This window comes from Anomalospiza imberbis, chromosome 17 (assembly GCF_031753505.1).
Source record: "Anomalospiza imberbis isolate Cuckoo-Finch-1a 21T00152 chromosome 17, ASM3175350v1, whole genome shotgun sequence".
In the NCBI taxonomy this organism is placed as follows: Eukaryota; Metazoa; Chordata; class Aves; order Passeriformes; family Viduidae; genus Anomalospiza; species Anomalospiza imberbis.
In genome coordinates, this window is record NC_089697.1 from 15822422 (window position 1) to 15838371 (window position 15950).

Consider the following 15950-nt stretch of genomic DNA (forward strand, 5'->3'; position numbering starts at 1 on the left):
ATGCAAAGTGATGCAGATCAAGTGACTTGGAGCATCACGGAAATGCTGCCATTGCTCAGCACAGGGATGCTGGGCTCTGGGGCTTGGGAAGGCTTGTTGGTGCCTTGAAACTCAGTGCACAACCTGTTTGTACCCCACAGCCAGGGATGTTGGGTTCTCTCTATGTGTCATCACAGAGTCACAGAATGGTTTGGGTTGAAAGGACCTTAAAGCTCATCCACCCCCTGTCCTGGGCAGGAACACCTTCCACTAGACCAGGTTGATCCAAGCCCTCTCTAACCTGGCCTTCCAGGGATGGGGCAGCCACAGCTGCTCTGGGCACCCTGTGCAAGCACCTCACTAACTTCTAAGATCTTCCTGGAACCTTCTCTTTTCCAGGTTGAACATTCCCACCTCTCTCAGCCTATCTCCAGAGCAAAGGGGCTCCAGCCCTTGGAGCATCATCTCCATGGCATTCTCTGGAGTTGCTCCACCAGCTCCACATCTTTCTTGTGTTGAGGACCCCAGAGCTGGAGTCAGCTCTGCATGAGGGGTCTCATGAGAGCAGAGTAGAGCAGGGGGAATCTCCTCCCTTGACCTGCTGGTCACACCTCCTTTGACCCAGCACCCAGAGCCAGTCTGCCATTCCAGCACCCACATCCAGCTGCTGCCCATCCTCTCAGGCACACAGCAAGCTCCCACACGCCCACGAAGTCATGAACAACCACGGCTGGGGATGCAGGGACCCCAGCCCAGCGCCTTGCATGCTCGACCGCCCCCAGGCAGTGAGAGCCGTGTCCCCCGTCTCCGCCGGCCTCGCGGCCCGTCCCCGTCCCCGCACGCCGCTGCACTCACTGCTGTTGGTGGGCAGGGTCCTGCTGCCGCTGAGGCTGCCCGTGGGCGGCGGGGAGATGGAGCGGACGGAGCCCGTGTCGTCTTCCTGGGAGCAGCCCGCCTGGATGGCGCGGAGGTAGCTGTGGCTCCGGGATCGGAAGTAGCTGGGCAGAGGCAGGTCCAGCACCTCCGCAGCCGCCGACTCGGCCTCGCTGTAGGTGGAGTCGCAGACGGGCTCGTACTGCTCCCCCAGCTCCGGCTCGGGTGCCTGCACGGGGACAGGGCGGCCTCAGTCAGCCCCTGCCTGCGGCCGCCCTTCCTTTCCCTTCCCTTCCCTTTCGTCCTCCTCCTCGCCCTCCAGCCACTCCTGGAAGTCCCGCTCACGGCAGAGGGGACGGGAGGTACATTGGTCAGTGGTCAGTAGCCAGTGGTCAGTGCTGCTGGGCACAGGGTGCCCGGGGCTCTCTGCTGAGAGAGAAGAGGGGCCCCTCCTTGGAGGCGAGGGAGTCCAGCTTGTGGAGTAGTGGACACTTACCAGTGCAGTGCCTGTGGAACACGCCCAGTCCTGCTGCAGAGAGCACATGTGGCCAAAATCCCAGTGCAGCCTCTGCCAGGGCCCCTGTCCCAGCACAGCTGGGACGCCCCAGCCTCAGTGTGAGAGCGCACCAGGGCACGCTTGCCCCTTGGGGGCCAGCATGGGGAGACGTCCTCACACATGCCTAGGGTGAGTCTCGGAATCCACCCCAGCCCCATCCCTGGTGAGTGCCAGGAGAGGGCTTGGCTGTGGCCAGGGGTGAGCAGGGCAGGGGCAGCTCTCCCACTGCCCCACCTTCCTCCTTCCTGCCTACAGCACTGCCTTGCTCTCCTGTGGCAGCTGCTGGGCAAACTTGGTTTTGGGAGAGGCTCAGCCAGGTCAAACCAGACCCAGCCCAGAGCAGACCGTTCTGAAATATAGGTGAGAGATGCTGACACTGGCCCTGTTGCTCACATCCATCTCTCCTAGCCCTTTCTTTCTCCTGGCACACAAGGACACGTTTTCTGCCCAGCATTGGCATATGAGCTCCAGGAGGTTTGGCTCAAGAAGTTCATCTGCTTTCCCCCTAAAACTGACAGTCCCTAAGCCCCTGCTGGGCCCAGGACTCAAGCTCTCCAGCTGCCTTGCAGTGCCTGGGTAAGGAGTGCTGTCTCCTTCTCCTCGTCTTTTCCTTCTCCTCCTGCTGCTGGCCTGGGCATGGGCTGACCCCAGAGCCCGTGTCACACCGTGCCATGGGTGTCCAGGCTGTCCCCAGAAAGCTCCTTGAGGAAGGATGAGAGAAACACCAGCGGGACAATACCTGCTCTCCATGGGTAAATATCTGAGGGATAAGTGAGGGGGGTCCAAAGATCTGGAAGAAAGAGTTGGAGAAGGTTAAAGGCCAAGAACAGGGAGCCCCTCACACAGACAGTCACTGCACAGGGACTGAGCACAAGGGGAGCAGGGGGCTGTCCCCTGGGGCCACTGCTGCTGACACTTCAGTACAAACTGCAGAGCTCGTAAGATGCCAAGCGAGGCCACACAGGCCCCTGACAGTGGCACAGACACGGCAAAGCTCCACAGGACACCTCAACCACGGGAGAAGCTGCTGAGCGTTCAGCTTGCTGTGTACACCCACAGGGGACACTGGGGACACCGTGCTGGGACACCCCTCTGCACACAGGGGCAGCTGCACAAGGTGGCCATGGCTCCCACTGAGCACCTCTGGGTAGCCCCCAGCACTGGCCAGCACCTCACAGCCCACAGAGCAGTGGGCAGCCCGAGTGCTCCGTGTGGGGGGAGCTGTCCTGCAGCCTGCAGGGCTGGCCTGGCCACCTCGCTGCTGTCTCCCCGTGCCAGAAGAAGCCACACAGAAGCTGTTCTGCCTCCCCAGCAGAGCAAAGCCACGGCACACACTCAGCGTACTGACAGAGCCCCGACAGACACTGCGCTGCCCGGGAGCATGGCTACCGCCTCCTCCTCCTCCTCCTCCTCTCCACCCTTGGGCCTCTGCCTGGCACCACCTGCACGGGATGACCCTCTGGGGAGAATCCAGGTTCAAAGTGTGCCTGAGGGAAGAGGCTTGACTCTGGGAAAGGGTCTGGCCCTCTTGCACAGGGCACAGCCCATGGTGGGTCACGGCAGTGTTGGGGTCACCAGCTCTGTCCCCCTTGGTTTGACAGGGGGCGCTGACACATGCACCTGGTGATGCCCAGACTGCCAGAGGGCTGCACGGTGCAGCTGGGTGGGGACAAAATCGAGTAGAGGGGACTTGTCTGTCAGAGCTGGAGGTGTTTGCCTGTGGGAAGACACCGTGTGTCTGGCTGGACACATAAGGAAAGTGGTGGATGTCACACCGAAGTGAGGGCAAGGCAGGAACTACCTCTGGCACTGGGATGGATAAGACCAGCACGCACTGGTGGATGAACCAGCTCCATCCCGGATCAACAGACGTGCAGTTTGTGGGAGGCCTCTCAATCCCGACTAGCTGCAGCTGAGCTCTCTGGTTTTGAGGGGACAGTGGCAGAGTGCACATGATGGCAGCAGCCCCCCGTGTGAGCGGGTGCTGTGGCAGTCGCTGTGTCCCCAGCAATCCCAGTGCCGCCAGCCTGGCTCTGGGCTGGCTGCCTGTGCAGCTCCTGGCACATCATGGGCTGCTCAGACCCTACAGATCCAAGACCCTCCTGATGTCTCCGTGGGAGTGCTGCACTCAGCTCCTGGAAGCAGCTCTCGACATGGATAGAGCACAGAGCCAGGGTCTCCTGCAGAGGCTTCAGCACGGACTGACACGCAAAGGACGAGGACATGGCGGTCCTGACCCTGCTGTGCGCTGAGACACCCAGCACATTGCTGCTGCTGCTGCTGCTGCACAAGGGACAGGACTGGCCACAGGGAACAGGAATGCCCAGCAACGCCCCTGCTCCCCCCAACTCCCCTGCAAGGGCTCCGACCGCTCTGGGACAGCAGGAGACCCCAGCCAAGGGGCTCAGAGCTCCCCACACCTGGATGGGAACACAGGCAGGACATGCCCTTCCCCCCCTCCCACAGGGCTTCTGGTGCCCACCCCGCTGCTCTGGGCCCCCTGCACACACAGAGCAGCTGTGGGGGTGCTCCCCATGCAGACGCACACGATCAGATGGGACAGAGACCTGGGGTGACAGGGCTCGCTGGGCAAGGCTGTGGGGCCATCGCTGCCCTGCGCTGGAAGGGCTGAGATGAGCACATGGGACCTCTGCAAAGGCTTGTCCTGGCACCGGGTATCTCCCAGCCTGGGAGGCAGCTCCAGAGCAATCCCAGCCCCAGGGAGCTCCAGAGCAATCCCACGACCATAGTGTGGGATGTTAGACCCATTTTGCATCAACTGCATCCCAAATGTTGCAGCTGGGGCATGAGCCCACCTTGTGGCAAGGGGTTTGCCACCCTCTGCCAGCATCTCACAGGCATCCTTGTCTTTGCCATGGTGCCCAGGAATATCCAAAAGAGACATCATCAGCTGGCTGGCAGGACAGCCTCCCAAGCTATGGGCTCCTTGTTCCTGTGTCCAGGCTGCTGCACGAGGGGTGAGGTCCTGAGCTGAGCAGGGTGACTGTCCCTGGTGGACCTGCAGGGTCCCAGGCTGGACACCAGCAGGAGAGGTTGGCCCTGGCTCTGGACAAGCCCAGTGGGCATGAGGGGCTTGCAGCAAGGTTGAACAGCCTTGCAGATGGTTCTGGGGGGTGACACAGAGAGACCCAGCACCCAGAGCAGCCCTGAGCTTCCCCCAGCACTGTGGGGCATCCTCTGGGTTACCACACCTGTGACAGAGGGATTTTGGCTGCACCAGCAGTGTGAGAGGAGGCAAAACTGCAGGAAGGAGGTCTAATAGGAATCCTGATTAAAGAGCTGGCCATGACACTGGTAAAGCTGCCAGGGAACAGCCTGTGCAGCTCCTGGAGCACAGCCAGTGCCTTGCTTTGAAGAAGGAAGAAGATGCTCCTTCCCCCCGAGCTGGCCTCCTCCCTTGCTGCCTGTGCCAGCACAGTGGGTCAGCACTTCAGCACCTCACCTGGTTGATGCAGCTGGACTCGTTGGCACTGTCAGAGATCTGGTTGTATTCTTCCTCCCAGGTGGGGAACTTTGGAGGTAGGAGGATCTCGACAGAGTCCAGGCGGTCCAGGCTCCTGCCAGCAGAGAGAGGGTGTGAGGGTGTCCCCATGGCAGGGGCAGCTCTGGGGCAGTGCTGGAGCAGAGCCAGACCACCCTGCCCACGGCCAGACCACCCTGCCCACGGCCAGACCCCCCCTGCCCACGGCCAGACCCCCCCTGCCCACGGCCAGACCACCCCTGCCCACGGCCAGATCACCCCTGCCCACGGCCAGATCACCCCTGCCCACGGCCCCTCTGCCAGGCACAGGCACAGGCACGTGTGGCAGCACTGAGGTGATGCTGGGCACGGTGCCCACTGCTCGGCTCCTGGAGAAGGTAACTGTTCCTCACCCTGCCAGCCCCTGGCTGGGCATGGCACACAGGGAAAGTGTTGTTGGGTGCAGTGGAAGGAGAAGGGCAAAATTTTGGGTCCTGCTGCCCCCAGAAATGTACTGCAGATGCCAAGTTAGTCCAGCAGAACCCCAGGGAGCATGTGGGATCTGTGCCAGCCTCCAGTCACAGCACTGCCTGGATTGCTGGAAAAGGGGGGAGAGGCAAGGTGAAAAACTACTTTTAATTTGTATTTTGTGGACTTTGCAATTGGAAACAACTGCAAGATACGTATATTTACATTTGTACACTGGAACCCAAAAGACTATCTGGAAGAAGTCCAATGGGAACCTAGCTGGAATGAATGCTGCATGAGCAGGAGATCAGTATTTCCAGTACAGCTTTGCTTGGAGAAAATGCCGCTCTGTCCTGGGGCACAGCAGGAGGCTGTGCACAGGAGGAGAGCAGGGCTCTCACTGAACCTGAGCCAGCCCAGACCTCAGTTGAGACCCCGGCAGCTTGGGGCAGGGGGGGATGGGGAAGGATGGGGCTCCGTTCCACCACAAGACCCTGTGTGACGGAGTCCTAGGCACAGGCTGGGTGCACACAGCGGGGGAATCGCCAGCCGCAGTGGCCCAGGACAGCTGTGGGGCCTCTCCCTCTGGAATGGCCTGTGATCCCAACACAGGCCCTCATGGTGCTGCCTCCCCCACGTCCGCCAGGGCCGCGGGTACAGAGTTCTGAATGTCACCTGCCTGGGGACAGCAGAGCTGAGGGCACGGCAGGCCCTGTGCAGCATGTGGGCATCCCACAGGGACTCTGAAGCGTCCATCCCGGGCTGGGATGGGAGCGGGGAATTGTCCCTTCTGCCAGGGGAGATGGAGGAGACACCCCTTGGTCTTGGGGACCAAGGGCCGTGTGACATCCCTAGCCCTGGGCTCTCTGCTGACTGCCGGGTGTCCCTCACGCTGAGGGTTTCGTCCGTGAGCTCATGCCATGAGCCAGCCGCGTCCTGAGGTGGGCAGCGTCCCTGTGCCACCCCACCGGCCTTCACCCCGCCTGCCCACGGGGAAACCGAGTCACAGAGCGGCCAGCAGCCCTTGGAGGGGCGGAGACCCTCGCGGAGGGACGGCTCTGTGCCTTACCCTGGCTCTGGCTGGCCCTGCGGCCCCCGTCCCAGCCCCAGCCCGGGGTCCCTCGCCTGCTGGGGCTCGGGGCTGCGCTGGGCGGCGAGGGCCGGGCACCAGGTGGCGGCCGCGCTCCGCTCCCGGCCCCGGCCGGGCCCGGCCTCATCCCCGGTTCTATTCCCGGCCCCGGCCGGGCCCGGCCTCATCCCCGGTTTTATTCCCGGCTCCGGCTTCGTCCCCGGTTTTATTCTCGGCTCCCTCGGCTCTATTGCCGGCTCCAGCCCCAGTCCCGGCTACATTCTCGGCTCTGTCCCTGGTTCAGCCCGGCTCTTTCCGCGGTTCCGGCTCCAGTCCCGGCTCCATCCCCAGCTCCAGCTCCGGCTCCGTTGCCGGCTCCGGCCCGGACAGGGTCCCGCAGAGCTCCTGTAGGGCCGAGCCCTGCGTGGAGCCCTCACAGCCACATCCCTGCTGTCCTGACCCGCCGCGCTCCCCAGATCTTCCCCAGCACTGGCCCGGCTCAGGGCAGGACACATCCCGACGGACATGCTGGATGGGCAGAAGGAGCCCCAGCCTCTCTATGTGGGTGTTTTCCACCAGAGATTCCAGGACCCCACCTTGCTCTCCTGAGGTGAATGTGAAGGCTCGGAAGAGGGATGGATCCAGAGCAGGCATTTCCAGGACTTCCCACAGCTGATTTTGTCACCATGTCCCGGCAGAAAGCAGCACCTGGTCTCAATGCAAAGGCTCTCTGAGGTGTCCCCACACTGCCTGCACCCCACTTCCCTCTGCCTGCTGAGCCTCAGCAATTCATCCCCAGCGGCTCCTGCTTCTCCCTGCCCCTCTGTACCACCCACAGCTGCCCGAGCTGTGCCCAGAGCACTGACAGCCCCCAGGTGCCTTGTCCTCAGATGTGGAGCAGGTGCTGAGGACACTGCACAGCATCAGTGCCTGGGTCATGCAGAGCCCCTCCTTCAGGACCAGCCTCTGGCCCAGCAAAGCTCCTGCTCTGATCCCTTGGCTTTGTCTGTCTGGCTCAAACCACTGTGGGTCTTCCTCCCTCAATACCTGGTGCTGAACCTCTCAGCTCTTCAGGATATCCTCCAGCCCAGTGTGCCACCTTTCTGTTCCAGAGGTGGAACACCTGGACACCTCTGGAGCAGAGCAGCTCCAGGCACAGCCCCAGCAGGCAGAGTGACCTCAGCCATGCTGGGTGAGCAGCTTCCATGGCCAAGGGGCCTCTTGGGGTTGGGATCTCTGCATTCCCCCAGAGCAGATGATGCTTGGAGAGGAAATTCCCACAGCTCCATCAGAGGAGTGCTCTCCCCATGGCTGAGGGGACAGGGACCTGAAGCAGCTCCTAATGCCAGGGCTACTGGGAATCACGAGGATGGGGTGCCACATCTCCTGTTCTGCTTGTCTCCTCATCTCTCTGTTAGATCTGGGGTGCAGGAGCCCTTCTGGGCTCTGATGCCACACTCTGTGGGGTGCTGCAACCCAAGGACTGCTCCAGGGGTGGCCCTGAGGACCTGTGCAAAACTCCCGGAGGAGCTCCAGCGTTACCTTTGTGTGGTGCTCTGCTCACTCAGGGACTGTTGGGTGGCCTTGAGGTAACTCTGCCTCCGAGCTGCAGTTTTCGGGGATGGTTTGGGGCTGGTTTCTGAGTCCTCGCTATCATCATCCCCCATGGCTTTGATGTAACTCCCGCTCCGCATGCGCCGGCACGGGATCTCGCTGTCCTTGTCCCGGGACAGCGTGTTGTTCCACTCCCCATGAGGCACCTGCAGGAGGAATGGGAGCATGAGCAGATGTGAGGGAGGGCACACGCCCATGATCCTGGGACCAGCAGGATCATGGGGAACTGGGGAGATTGTTGTACTTCTGCTGTAGTGTAGTGGGAATAAGCAACACAATTCCTTCACCACCCTCCCTTACCAGTTCATGCCAAGCAGCCCTTGGCCTCTGTTTTAGCACATCACAGCCATTCCCTGCTGCTGGACACCTCCATCCCAGACATGCTCACACAGCCAGGACAAGCTGCACGATGCCAGGCGTAACGGGGGGAGGAGGGGATGGTCTCACTGGGCCTGTGTGGGGCACTGGGACAGGGCTGGACCTGGGTGTTCTCCGCACTGACCACATCACTGAATATAAAAGTGCTGCTGTGGAGCAGGGCTTGGGGCTCAGAGCCCGGACCTTCATGGGCTCTTTAAGGTTTTGAGTTGAATGTGACTCTGAGTGGCTGAAGTTACTTTCTGAAACCAAGTCAGGCTCTCACCAGTCCCTCTAGAGCAGCTTGGGCACACAGACCTTGTGCTGGCCCCTCTGCAGAGAGATGAGCAGCACCTTGGGCATGAAAAGCACTTCTAACCTCACCAAGATGACAACTGCACAATTAATTTAAGGCAGACACAGTCTCTTGTTCCCTCACTAGACAGGAGTGAGCTGATGGTCCCACGGGAGGCCTGAAGCACTGAGCAGCCACAGTAGCCACCACCCTGCCTGCCCATCCTGTGAAGGGTTTGGGAGGGACCAGAGTCAGAGCCAAGGTGCCCAGGACTGACCAGGATGAGCCACATGTGGTGTGGGACAAGTCAGGAGAAAGATAGGGAAGTCCAGGTTTCCAGGAGAAAGCCTTGGCTTTGTGGCTCACTTGGATTGCTGCTGGCTTTTGTCCTGCCCTCGAGGACATGGCCAAGGAGCAGCCAGGTCAGACGTGAGGATGCAGCAATGTCCATGCCACACCAGGGCAGCCCAGGGCCACCCAGACTGGGGCAGCAGCTGGGATATCATGGGGAGCAGTGGCAGCTCTTGTGCTGAGCACAGCTTGTGCTGACATGAGATTCTACCTTGGTTGTGCTGGACAGAACTGCTGGACCTGCCCTGCTGCCCAGGGAGCTGTGGGGCTGAGCAGCCGTAGCTCACACAGTGCTCTGGGGATGCAGGGCTGTGCTGCAGCTGTGAGGAGCCTGTTCCCATCCCTGCTCCCAGCAGGGCTTCCGTGGGAGCCAGAGCCAGTCTGAGGCTGTGTCTGATGCTGCTGGGTTGGAGCACCTCCAGGTGAGGCTCAGATCTGCAGGCTGCAGGCTGTGTCCAGGTGCAGGCTCAATCCACAGCCCACAGCCGAGGACTTGCTCCTTCCCGAAGGAGCAGGGACTCAGCCCATGTCCCACCAGCCTGCTCTGTGTGTCCACTCTGTGGAACAGACCCCAAAGCACCCCTGGGGCTGCTTTGGTGACAGGAGTGTGCCCACGACCCAGCACCCACATTCCTGGGGGCATGAACGGAGCCTGGGCTGATCCAGGTGTGTGAGATCCAGCTGGGACCCAAGTGGAATGAGTCTCCCATGTGAGGCACACACAGTGGCCAGGCCTCCCTGGACCCATTGCTGCTGGTGTGGATTCTCCCAGCTCTTTCCACTCTGCTCCTGCCATCTTTATGCTTGGCCCTGACTCCCAGGCCAAGCTCGCAGCACTGTCCAGCTCAGGGGCTGTGGCTGTCATCTGCCAGGTCCTGCTAAATGCAAGAGCTGAGAACCCTTTCCCTGCAGGGTGGAGTGCTGCCTCTGTCTGTACTGGTGGTCTTGGGGCCAGGAGGGACCCTGCTGGCTCCAGCTGAGTCCTGCCACTGGGAGGATCTCACAGGTCACTGGGATGCCTGGCTCTCACCCATTCTAAAGGAGAAAAGGACTCTGAGAATCACTTTTATATTGATCACGTTGGTGTCAGCTCTGACTGGCGACTGCATTTTGCTGCCTGCCTTCTCCTCAGGCTGAGCTGCAGCTCCTGCCTGTGGGGTCTGGGCCAGCATGGGGCTGGAGTGGGCAGGCCGGGCTGGTGAGGGGCAGGAAGGGCTGGCTGCAGCCCCTGGCTGAGGAGGGCAGGGCCAGTCAGCAGCCAAATGTGCCATGCAGGACAGGGACTGCAGGACAGGGACTGCTTGGCTGTCCCTGTGAAGGGCCAGTGCTGGATGGTGTGGGGCAGTGGGGGCTTTCAGACCTCAGGATCCTGCAGCTGCTCTGCTGCCACTGCTCGAGGGCACGGGCTGGGGGCTGCTCAGTTCTGCCATGGCTTCTGCATTTGCCCCCTGGCCTCGGGTTCTCTAGGCACAGAGGCACAAAGACAGTTCCAGGGCGTGTCTCTCTGCTGGTGCAGCCATAGCACTGCCTGCCGCACTGGGACCTGTCCCTCTCCCAGGAACAGCATTTCTGGGGCATCACAACAGTGCATGGCTCTCACCAAGCTGCCTTAATCCTGCTTTCCCTGCCTCTCCTCTGCTTTGTGCCTTGGCAGGGCAGCAGGACACAGAGCTGCTCTCAAGGTGCTCTGCATTCCAGCTCAGCAGTCAAGGGAAGGAAGGTTCTTGGGAGGACACCCCTGAATCCACTGCCCCGCTTCAGAGCATGTCCCACCTCTGCCTGTACACTGTCCACTGGGATTGCCACAGCTCTCACTCCCGTGGGACAGCGAGCAGGACAAGTGTTTCCTAAGTGTCACATCTGCAAAGACAAGCAGGTGCCCTCGGGGCCCTGCAAAAGCAGTGCAGATCCTTTGGGTCCTGTTCGGGGTCCTCTGGGGTGCTTCTCTGCAGGAGGATGTGAAGAGCCTGTCCCAGAGTCTGCAGGTCTGTGACAGGGGTGATGAGCCCAGAGCAGCTTCTGTGATCAAGGACAGACCTGACAGTGGCCAGTGCAGCCCCTCCTGGGAGCAGAGCTCCTGGCAGGTGACACCTGGGGCTCTGAGCACAGACGGTGTATCATGCCCACGTGGGCATGAGGGCACCCAGGCCAGGCACGGAGCAGCTCCTCACAGGTGGTGGGGCTCTGCTGCCCTTCCTGCTGCTCTCTCAGGTGCGGCCTTGGCTCTGCCCGTCGTGCTTTGGGTGCCATGGAAGGAGCGGGAGTAAGAGAATGCCCAGGTCTGGAGACTTTATGGGGAACTTGGGGGCTGCAGGATGTAGGTCCTTCCTTGTGCCCAGTTGAGATCCATGTGGTGCCACGTGGTGCAGGGATGTGGGATCCAGGCACGTGTCCACCCCTGGAGCTGGGCTGCCACCACACTGCGCTGTCACCAGGTGCTGCAGAGTCACCAACCAGCAGCACCGCCTGGCTCTGCTGCTCTCCTGCCACGAGCCGAGCCGAGCGTGGAGGGAAAAAGGAAGGGGCCACAGGGGAGGTTTCCCTGGGGGCATCCCCCAGTCCCTGGAGCCCTAACAGAATGGGGAGGGGGGGATGGGGAAAGTTCCACTGCTGGGCTGTGGCAGAAGCTGCAGCGCTCCCTCCACTCGGGGCAGGTCACGGGGAAGAGACTCGAGGAGCAAACAGGGTTTCCATCACACAAGTGCCAGCTCTGCCATGCAGCCCAGCCCCGCACACACAGACATGCAGCACAGGAACGCCCTGCTGAGCCCTGCAGGGCTGCATGGGCCATGCACAGGCTGCACTGCTGCGGGCACAGTGCTGCTCCCTCGGTGGCCATGTCCCTTGTGCTGTCCCATGGGCTCAGCCATGGGCTCAGCCATGTCCTCGAGAAAGCAAGCTGGAGCTGGGCTGTCCCTCTGGCAGGGCACCCTCTGGGAAGGACCTGGTCTGTGTTCCTGGTCCATGGCAGCTCGGTGGGGCTGGTGTGAGGCACTCAGCATTGTGGAGTTGTTGGCACTGAACAGGCCACCCACTCTGAATGATGAATTATTTTCAGGGCTCCTTGGGGGTTAAGGAAGCTCTGGGGTGGTCTGACTGTAGGTGGGCTTGGGGAGACTGGTCTGGATGATGCATCAGGTTAATGGTGACTGTCCTCTCTGAGCCACCACACTGCCCGTCCCTTCAGTGCTGTCTGCAGATCCACAGCTCCTGCTCACTCCTGCCTGGGGCATCTCCCACTCCAAGGAGCTTCTCAGTCTCTTTCCTTGTGCTCTCAGCTGCATATGGGGCACATGGGGACAGGAGATGGGGAGCACAGCCTCCCTCCTTGGAGACTGTACTCTAAGGATGGAGCTGTGTCATCCTAGGGACTGATCCGAGAGACCCCTACCGTGATGGGACAGGGCTGGACCTGGAACTAGGCAATCACCAGCTACAGCATCTGGGTATGGATGATTCCAGGGCCTGGAAACATCACATGGACCCCCAGTAGTTGCTGATGAATCCCCAAAATACCCAGACCTTTCAAATGGGGCAGGAGAGGTGAATAGCATTGGAGGCTGGGGTGTCCTGTTTGTCCCCATCCCACTCCCACCCTTCCTCATGTCCCTGCACCTCTGGCACCCACTGGGCATTTCTGCCTGGCAGCAGCCCCCTCTGCAGCAGGGCAGGGCCCCCGTGTCCCCCAGGCACTGGGAAGCAGATCCTTGCTGTTCCTCCCCCTGGCACACAAAGGGAGTGGGCTCGCTCTGTCCCCAGGTGTGAGAAGGGGACATGTGGCCTTGCAAAAAGACATTCCCCACACACAGGCTCCAGAGGTGACTTCTCCATCGCCTCTCCTGTGCTAAGGAGGGGCTGGGATACAATGACCCCATCCTCCTGTGAGGTGCCAGAGCCCTGTGTCCTGATCTTTGGGGCTGACATTGGACACCTGGGGACAAGGTGAGCCCAAGCACCTGAGCCCAAGCTTGTGAGGGCACCAGGCATCATGTTATTGGGACTGGGTGCCCAGGGTCTTGGTTCTGGTGGTGAACTGCTGGTGAACCGAGCACGAGGCCTGCCCCAGGCACTGGGGATGTTGGTCACACCCCGGTTTCCCACTGTGCCCCTCCTGCCATGCCCGTTGTGGCTGTTGGCTGCTCCTTGCCCGCTCCAAGTCTGGTGGTGCTGGCTGAGCCCCCGGCCAGTGGTCCCAGGAGGATCAAAGCAGGAGGGAACTGGGCAAAAGCTCCTCCTCAAAACACGATCCCTACCTGGGCGCTGCCTGCGTCGGTCGGCCCAGGGCTGAGGGGCTGGTCCCAGCTCCGCAGGGCAGCTGTGTCCTCCCAGCCGAGCGGTGGGGCGGCCCAGCTGCTGGCCAGGCCCGTGCCACCCAGCTGTGCCCACAGCCCTGCGTCAGGCTGTCGAGAAATGGAGGCTCATTACATGGGGGGAAGGAGCAGGGCAGCCTTGCCCCCCAGAGCCCAGGGGCTGTCGGGGCTGCCTGCTGGGCTTGGTGCTGCAGCCTGAGGGAACAGGGTCCTTGGAGAGCTTGGCTGCAGCTCTTTAACCTCAAATGCTTAACAGGAAGGAGCAGGGGTAAAGAAAAAGAAACCAGGCCAAGATCATTTTCCCTGCTGGTGTTCCTGATGCAGTCAGTTCGGTCCCTTGGAAATTTGATTTGCAGCCGTGGCCAGTGAGGTATCGGAAGCTGAGTATGCTTCAATAACTCATCAGTTTTTAAAGCCTCTAACTCTGCTGGGCACAGCCAGGGAAGCCCCTGGCACCTCTGCACTAAAAGGTTGCTAGAGATTTACATGCACAGACTGGTCCCCTCCTCCCCCCATCCAGGCCTGGCTTATTTGTTTTCATTCCTCTCTCTAGGGCACAACCAGGTTCACGCCGCTCCAGCGCCTTTTTGGAGCCTGCCGCAGACTGGGAGCTGTGGGTGCCGGGGTTCCAAACCAGCATCAGCCATGCAGGCCATGCAAGCGGGGCTGGCACTGCCCTGCTGCCCCAGCCCTACCCCGCGGGTGAGCAGCGAGGTGGCTGCGGGTCCTACCAGTGCTCCGGGGAAGCCAGGCAGAGCGGGGCTGACCGGGCACGCTGGCACATCCTTGCGATGCGTGGAGATAAGGGGGGAGCGTTAGTTAGCGCTGCTGACCTTCAGCCCATGGCACAGGGGTCTCCGTGGGAGCCTGGGGAGCTGTGTCCAGTGAGACGTGGACAGCATTCACAGCCCCTCAGCATTCCCGGCTGTGTGGGCACTCAGGGGAAAAAACCACATGGGGCAACTACATCCCCACCTGCCCAGGAGTGTCCCCCAGCACCTGCAGGGCCTGGGCAGGCAGTGGGGACATGTGGGAGGCCTGCAGGAAATGGGGTCACACCCAGCAGAGGAGGTGGGGTGGCATGTCCCCTCCACAGGGACTGGGACATGCTGCTGTGGGAGTGGGGGTGCTGGGACTGTGCTGCAGCTGTGGGAGATAGACCCCATCAGCACCCGTGTCCCCACAGGAGGAGAAGGGGCCTGTTCCCAGGACCCTCCCCAGCCCTCTCCTGGCAGTGAGACCCGAGGTGGCAGCTGAACCATCTGGAGATGTTTGATAAGGTCACACGGGTGCCCACCGAGAGGATGTCCCTGATCTCCTGTGCTCTCCCTGCACAGAGCACCCCGTATTCCCCTGCGGCACCCACCTGCAGGTAGTGGTAGGCCAGGTCCTGGTGGCAGGACTTGGATTTGAGCAAGGCTTTGTCGATGGTGGCGGAGGCCTTCTGGCACACCTCCCGGGCATGGCTGAGCGTCAGCGTGGACCAGGAGCCCCGCTTGATGTAGTTGGAGTCGTTGTTGATGGGGATATTGGTGCAAGGGGTGACCTTGAGGTCGTTATTGCTCTTGGAGGATTTCAGCATGTGCTCGCTGATGGTGTTGTAGGCGTGCATGAAGTACTTTGGCTGGCTGTGGTCGGGCTGCCGGCCCAGCGTCATCAGCCCCATGGGGTTGCGGTAGCTGCAGGTGTCACTGTCCAGGTTGTCATCGGAGCTCCACCAGCCGGAGATGTTGGACCTGGTCCTGCGCTTGGGCTCGGAGGTCTTCGCCCGGTCCTTGCTCTTGCTCCTCCGGTTTTGCTTGGCATCATCTGCCCCCTTCTTCCCGTTGACGTTGCCCTTGGTGGGGCCCTCCAGAGACTGGGACTTAGCAAAGAGCTTCTGCACGGAGTGCACCAGGTGCCGGATGCGCCCCGGGCTCTCGCTCCGGTGCTTCGCGTCGCTCCGCTGGAACTGCAGGGTGCTGAAGCCATCCCTGTGGATGGGCAGCTGCTTCTCAAACTGGTCAAGGAGGTTGGCAGGCAGGCGGTTGATCTTTGTGGCTTGGGCATGGCTCGGAAAGGGGTTGTCATCCGGGACCTCGAAGTGGGAGTTGTAATGGATGCGGGGGAAAGTGCTGCTGTTGGAGATCTGGTTGTTGAGCGGAAGGAGACAGTCGCCATGGACGGTGTTCTGGGCCGGGAATCGGGGATCCATGGTGAAGGAGTCGGTGGGGCTGAGGAGATAAGGGTTTCTGTCTTGGGGGGCATAAAGAGAGTCTTGAGGGGAGTCCAGGTTTTCGGAGAGATGGCGGCTCCTGTTGTCTCCTAAGCCCTTCATGGTCCCAGTGCTTCCTAGACCATGGCTCAGGGACGGTGTGGCAGAGCCCTCGCAGACCTCCCTGCAGCTGGAGGAAGAGACAGGATGCTGAGAGTCCACTGGGAGCCCCTCTGGCAGCCCACTCCTCCCTGGGGGCACATCCCTGTTCCCCTCTGAAAGCAAATGCCACCACGGTTAAGGGACAATGAGAGAAGCAGGATGGAAGAGGCAGGAGGGGAGGAGAAGGGGTGTGACACCAGGGGCTGGAGAGAGCAGGGCCCAGCAGAGGAGGGGCAGGATT

At 61.2% G+C, this 15950-nt stretch overlaps 1 protein-coding gene across 8 annotated transcripts in view; it reads right to left on the reverse strand.

Annotated features, from left to right (window-relative positions):
- DLGAP4 (DLG associated protein 4) overlaps positions 1-15950 on the reverse strand; it is a 149634-nt gene that overhangs the window by 47189 nt on the left and 86495 nt on the right. For 2 of the 8 annotated variants that reach the window (XM_068208217.1, XM_068208216.1), the window contains 6 exons: positions 14720-15737; positions 13297-13443; positions 7969-8186; positions 4872-4986; positions 2148-2198; positions 835-1081 (listed from right to left, as the gene is read on the reverse strand). In XM_068208217.1, the coding sequence (XP_068064318.1) occupies positions 835-1081; positions 2148-2198; positions 4872-4986; positions 7969-8186; positions 13297-13443; positions 14720-15670 (1729 nt within the window). In that variant the 5' untranslated portion in view covers positions 15671-15737. Of the gene's footprint in view, positions 1-834; positions 1082-2147; positions 2199-4871; positions 4987-6036; positions 6129-7968; positions 8187-13296; positions 13444-14084; positions 14139-14719; positions 15738-15950 lie in introns of those variants that run through there. The other 6 variants (XM_068208219.1, XM_068208218.1, XM_068208220.1 and 3 more) reach the window with 6 other exon arrangements.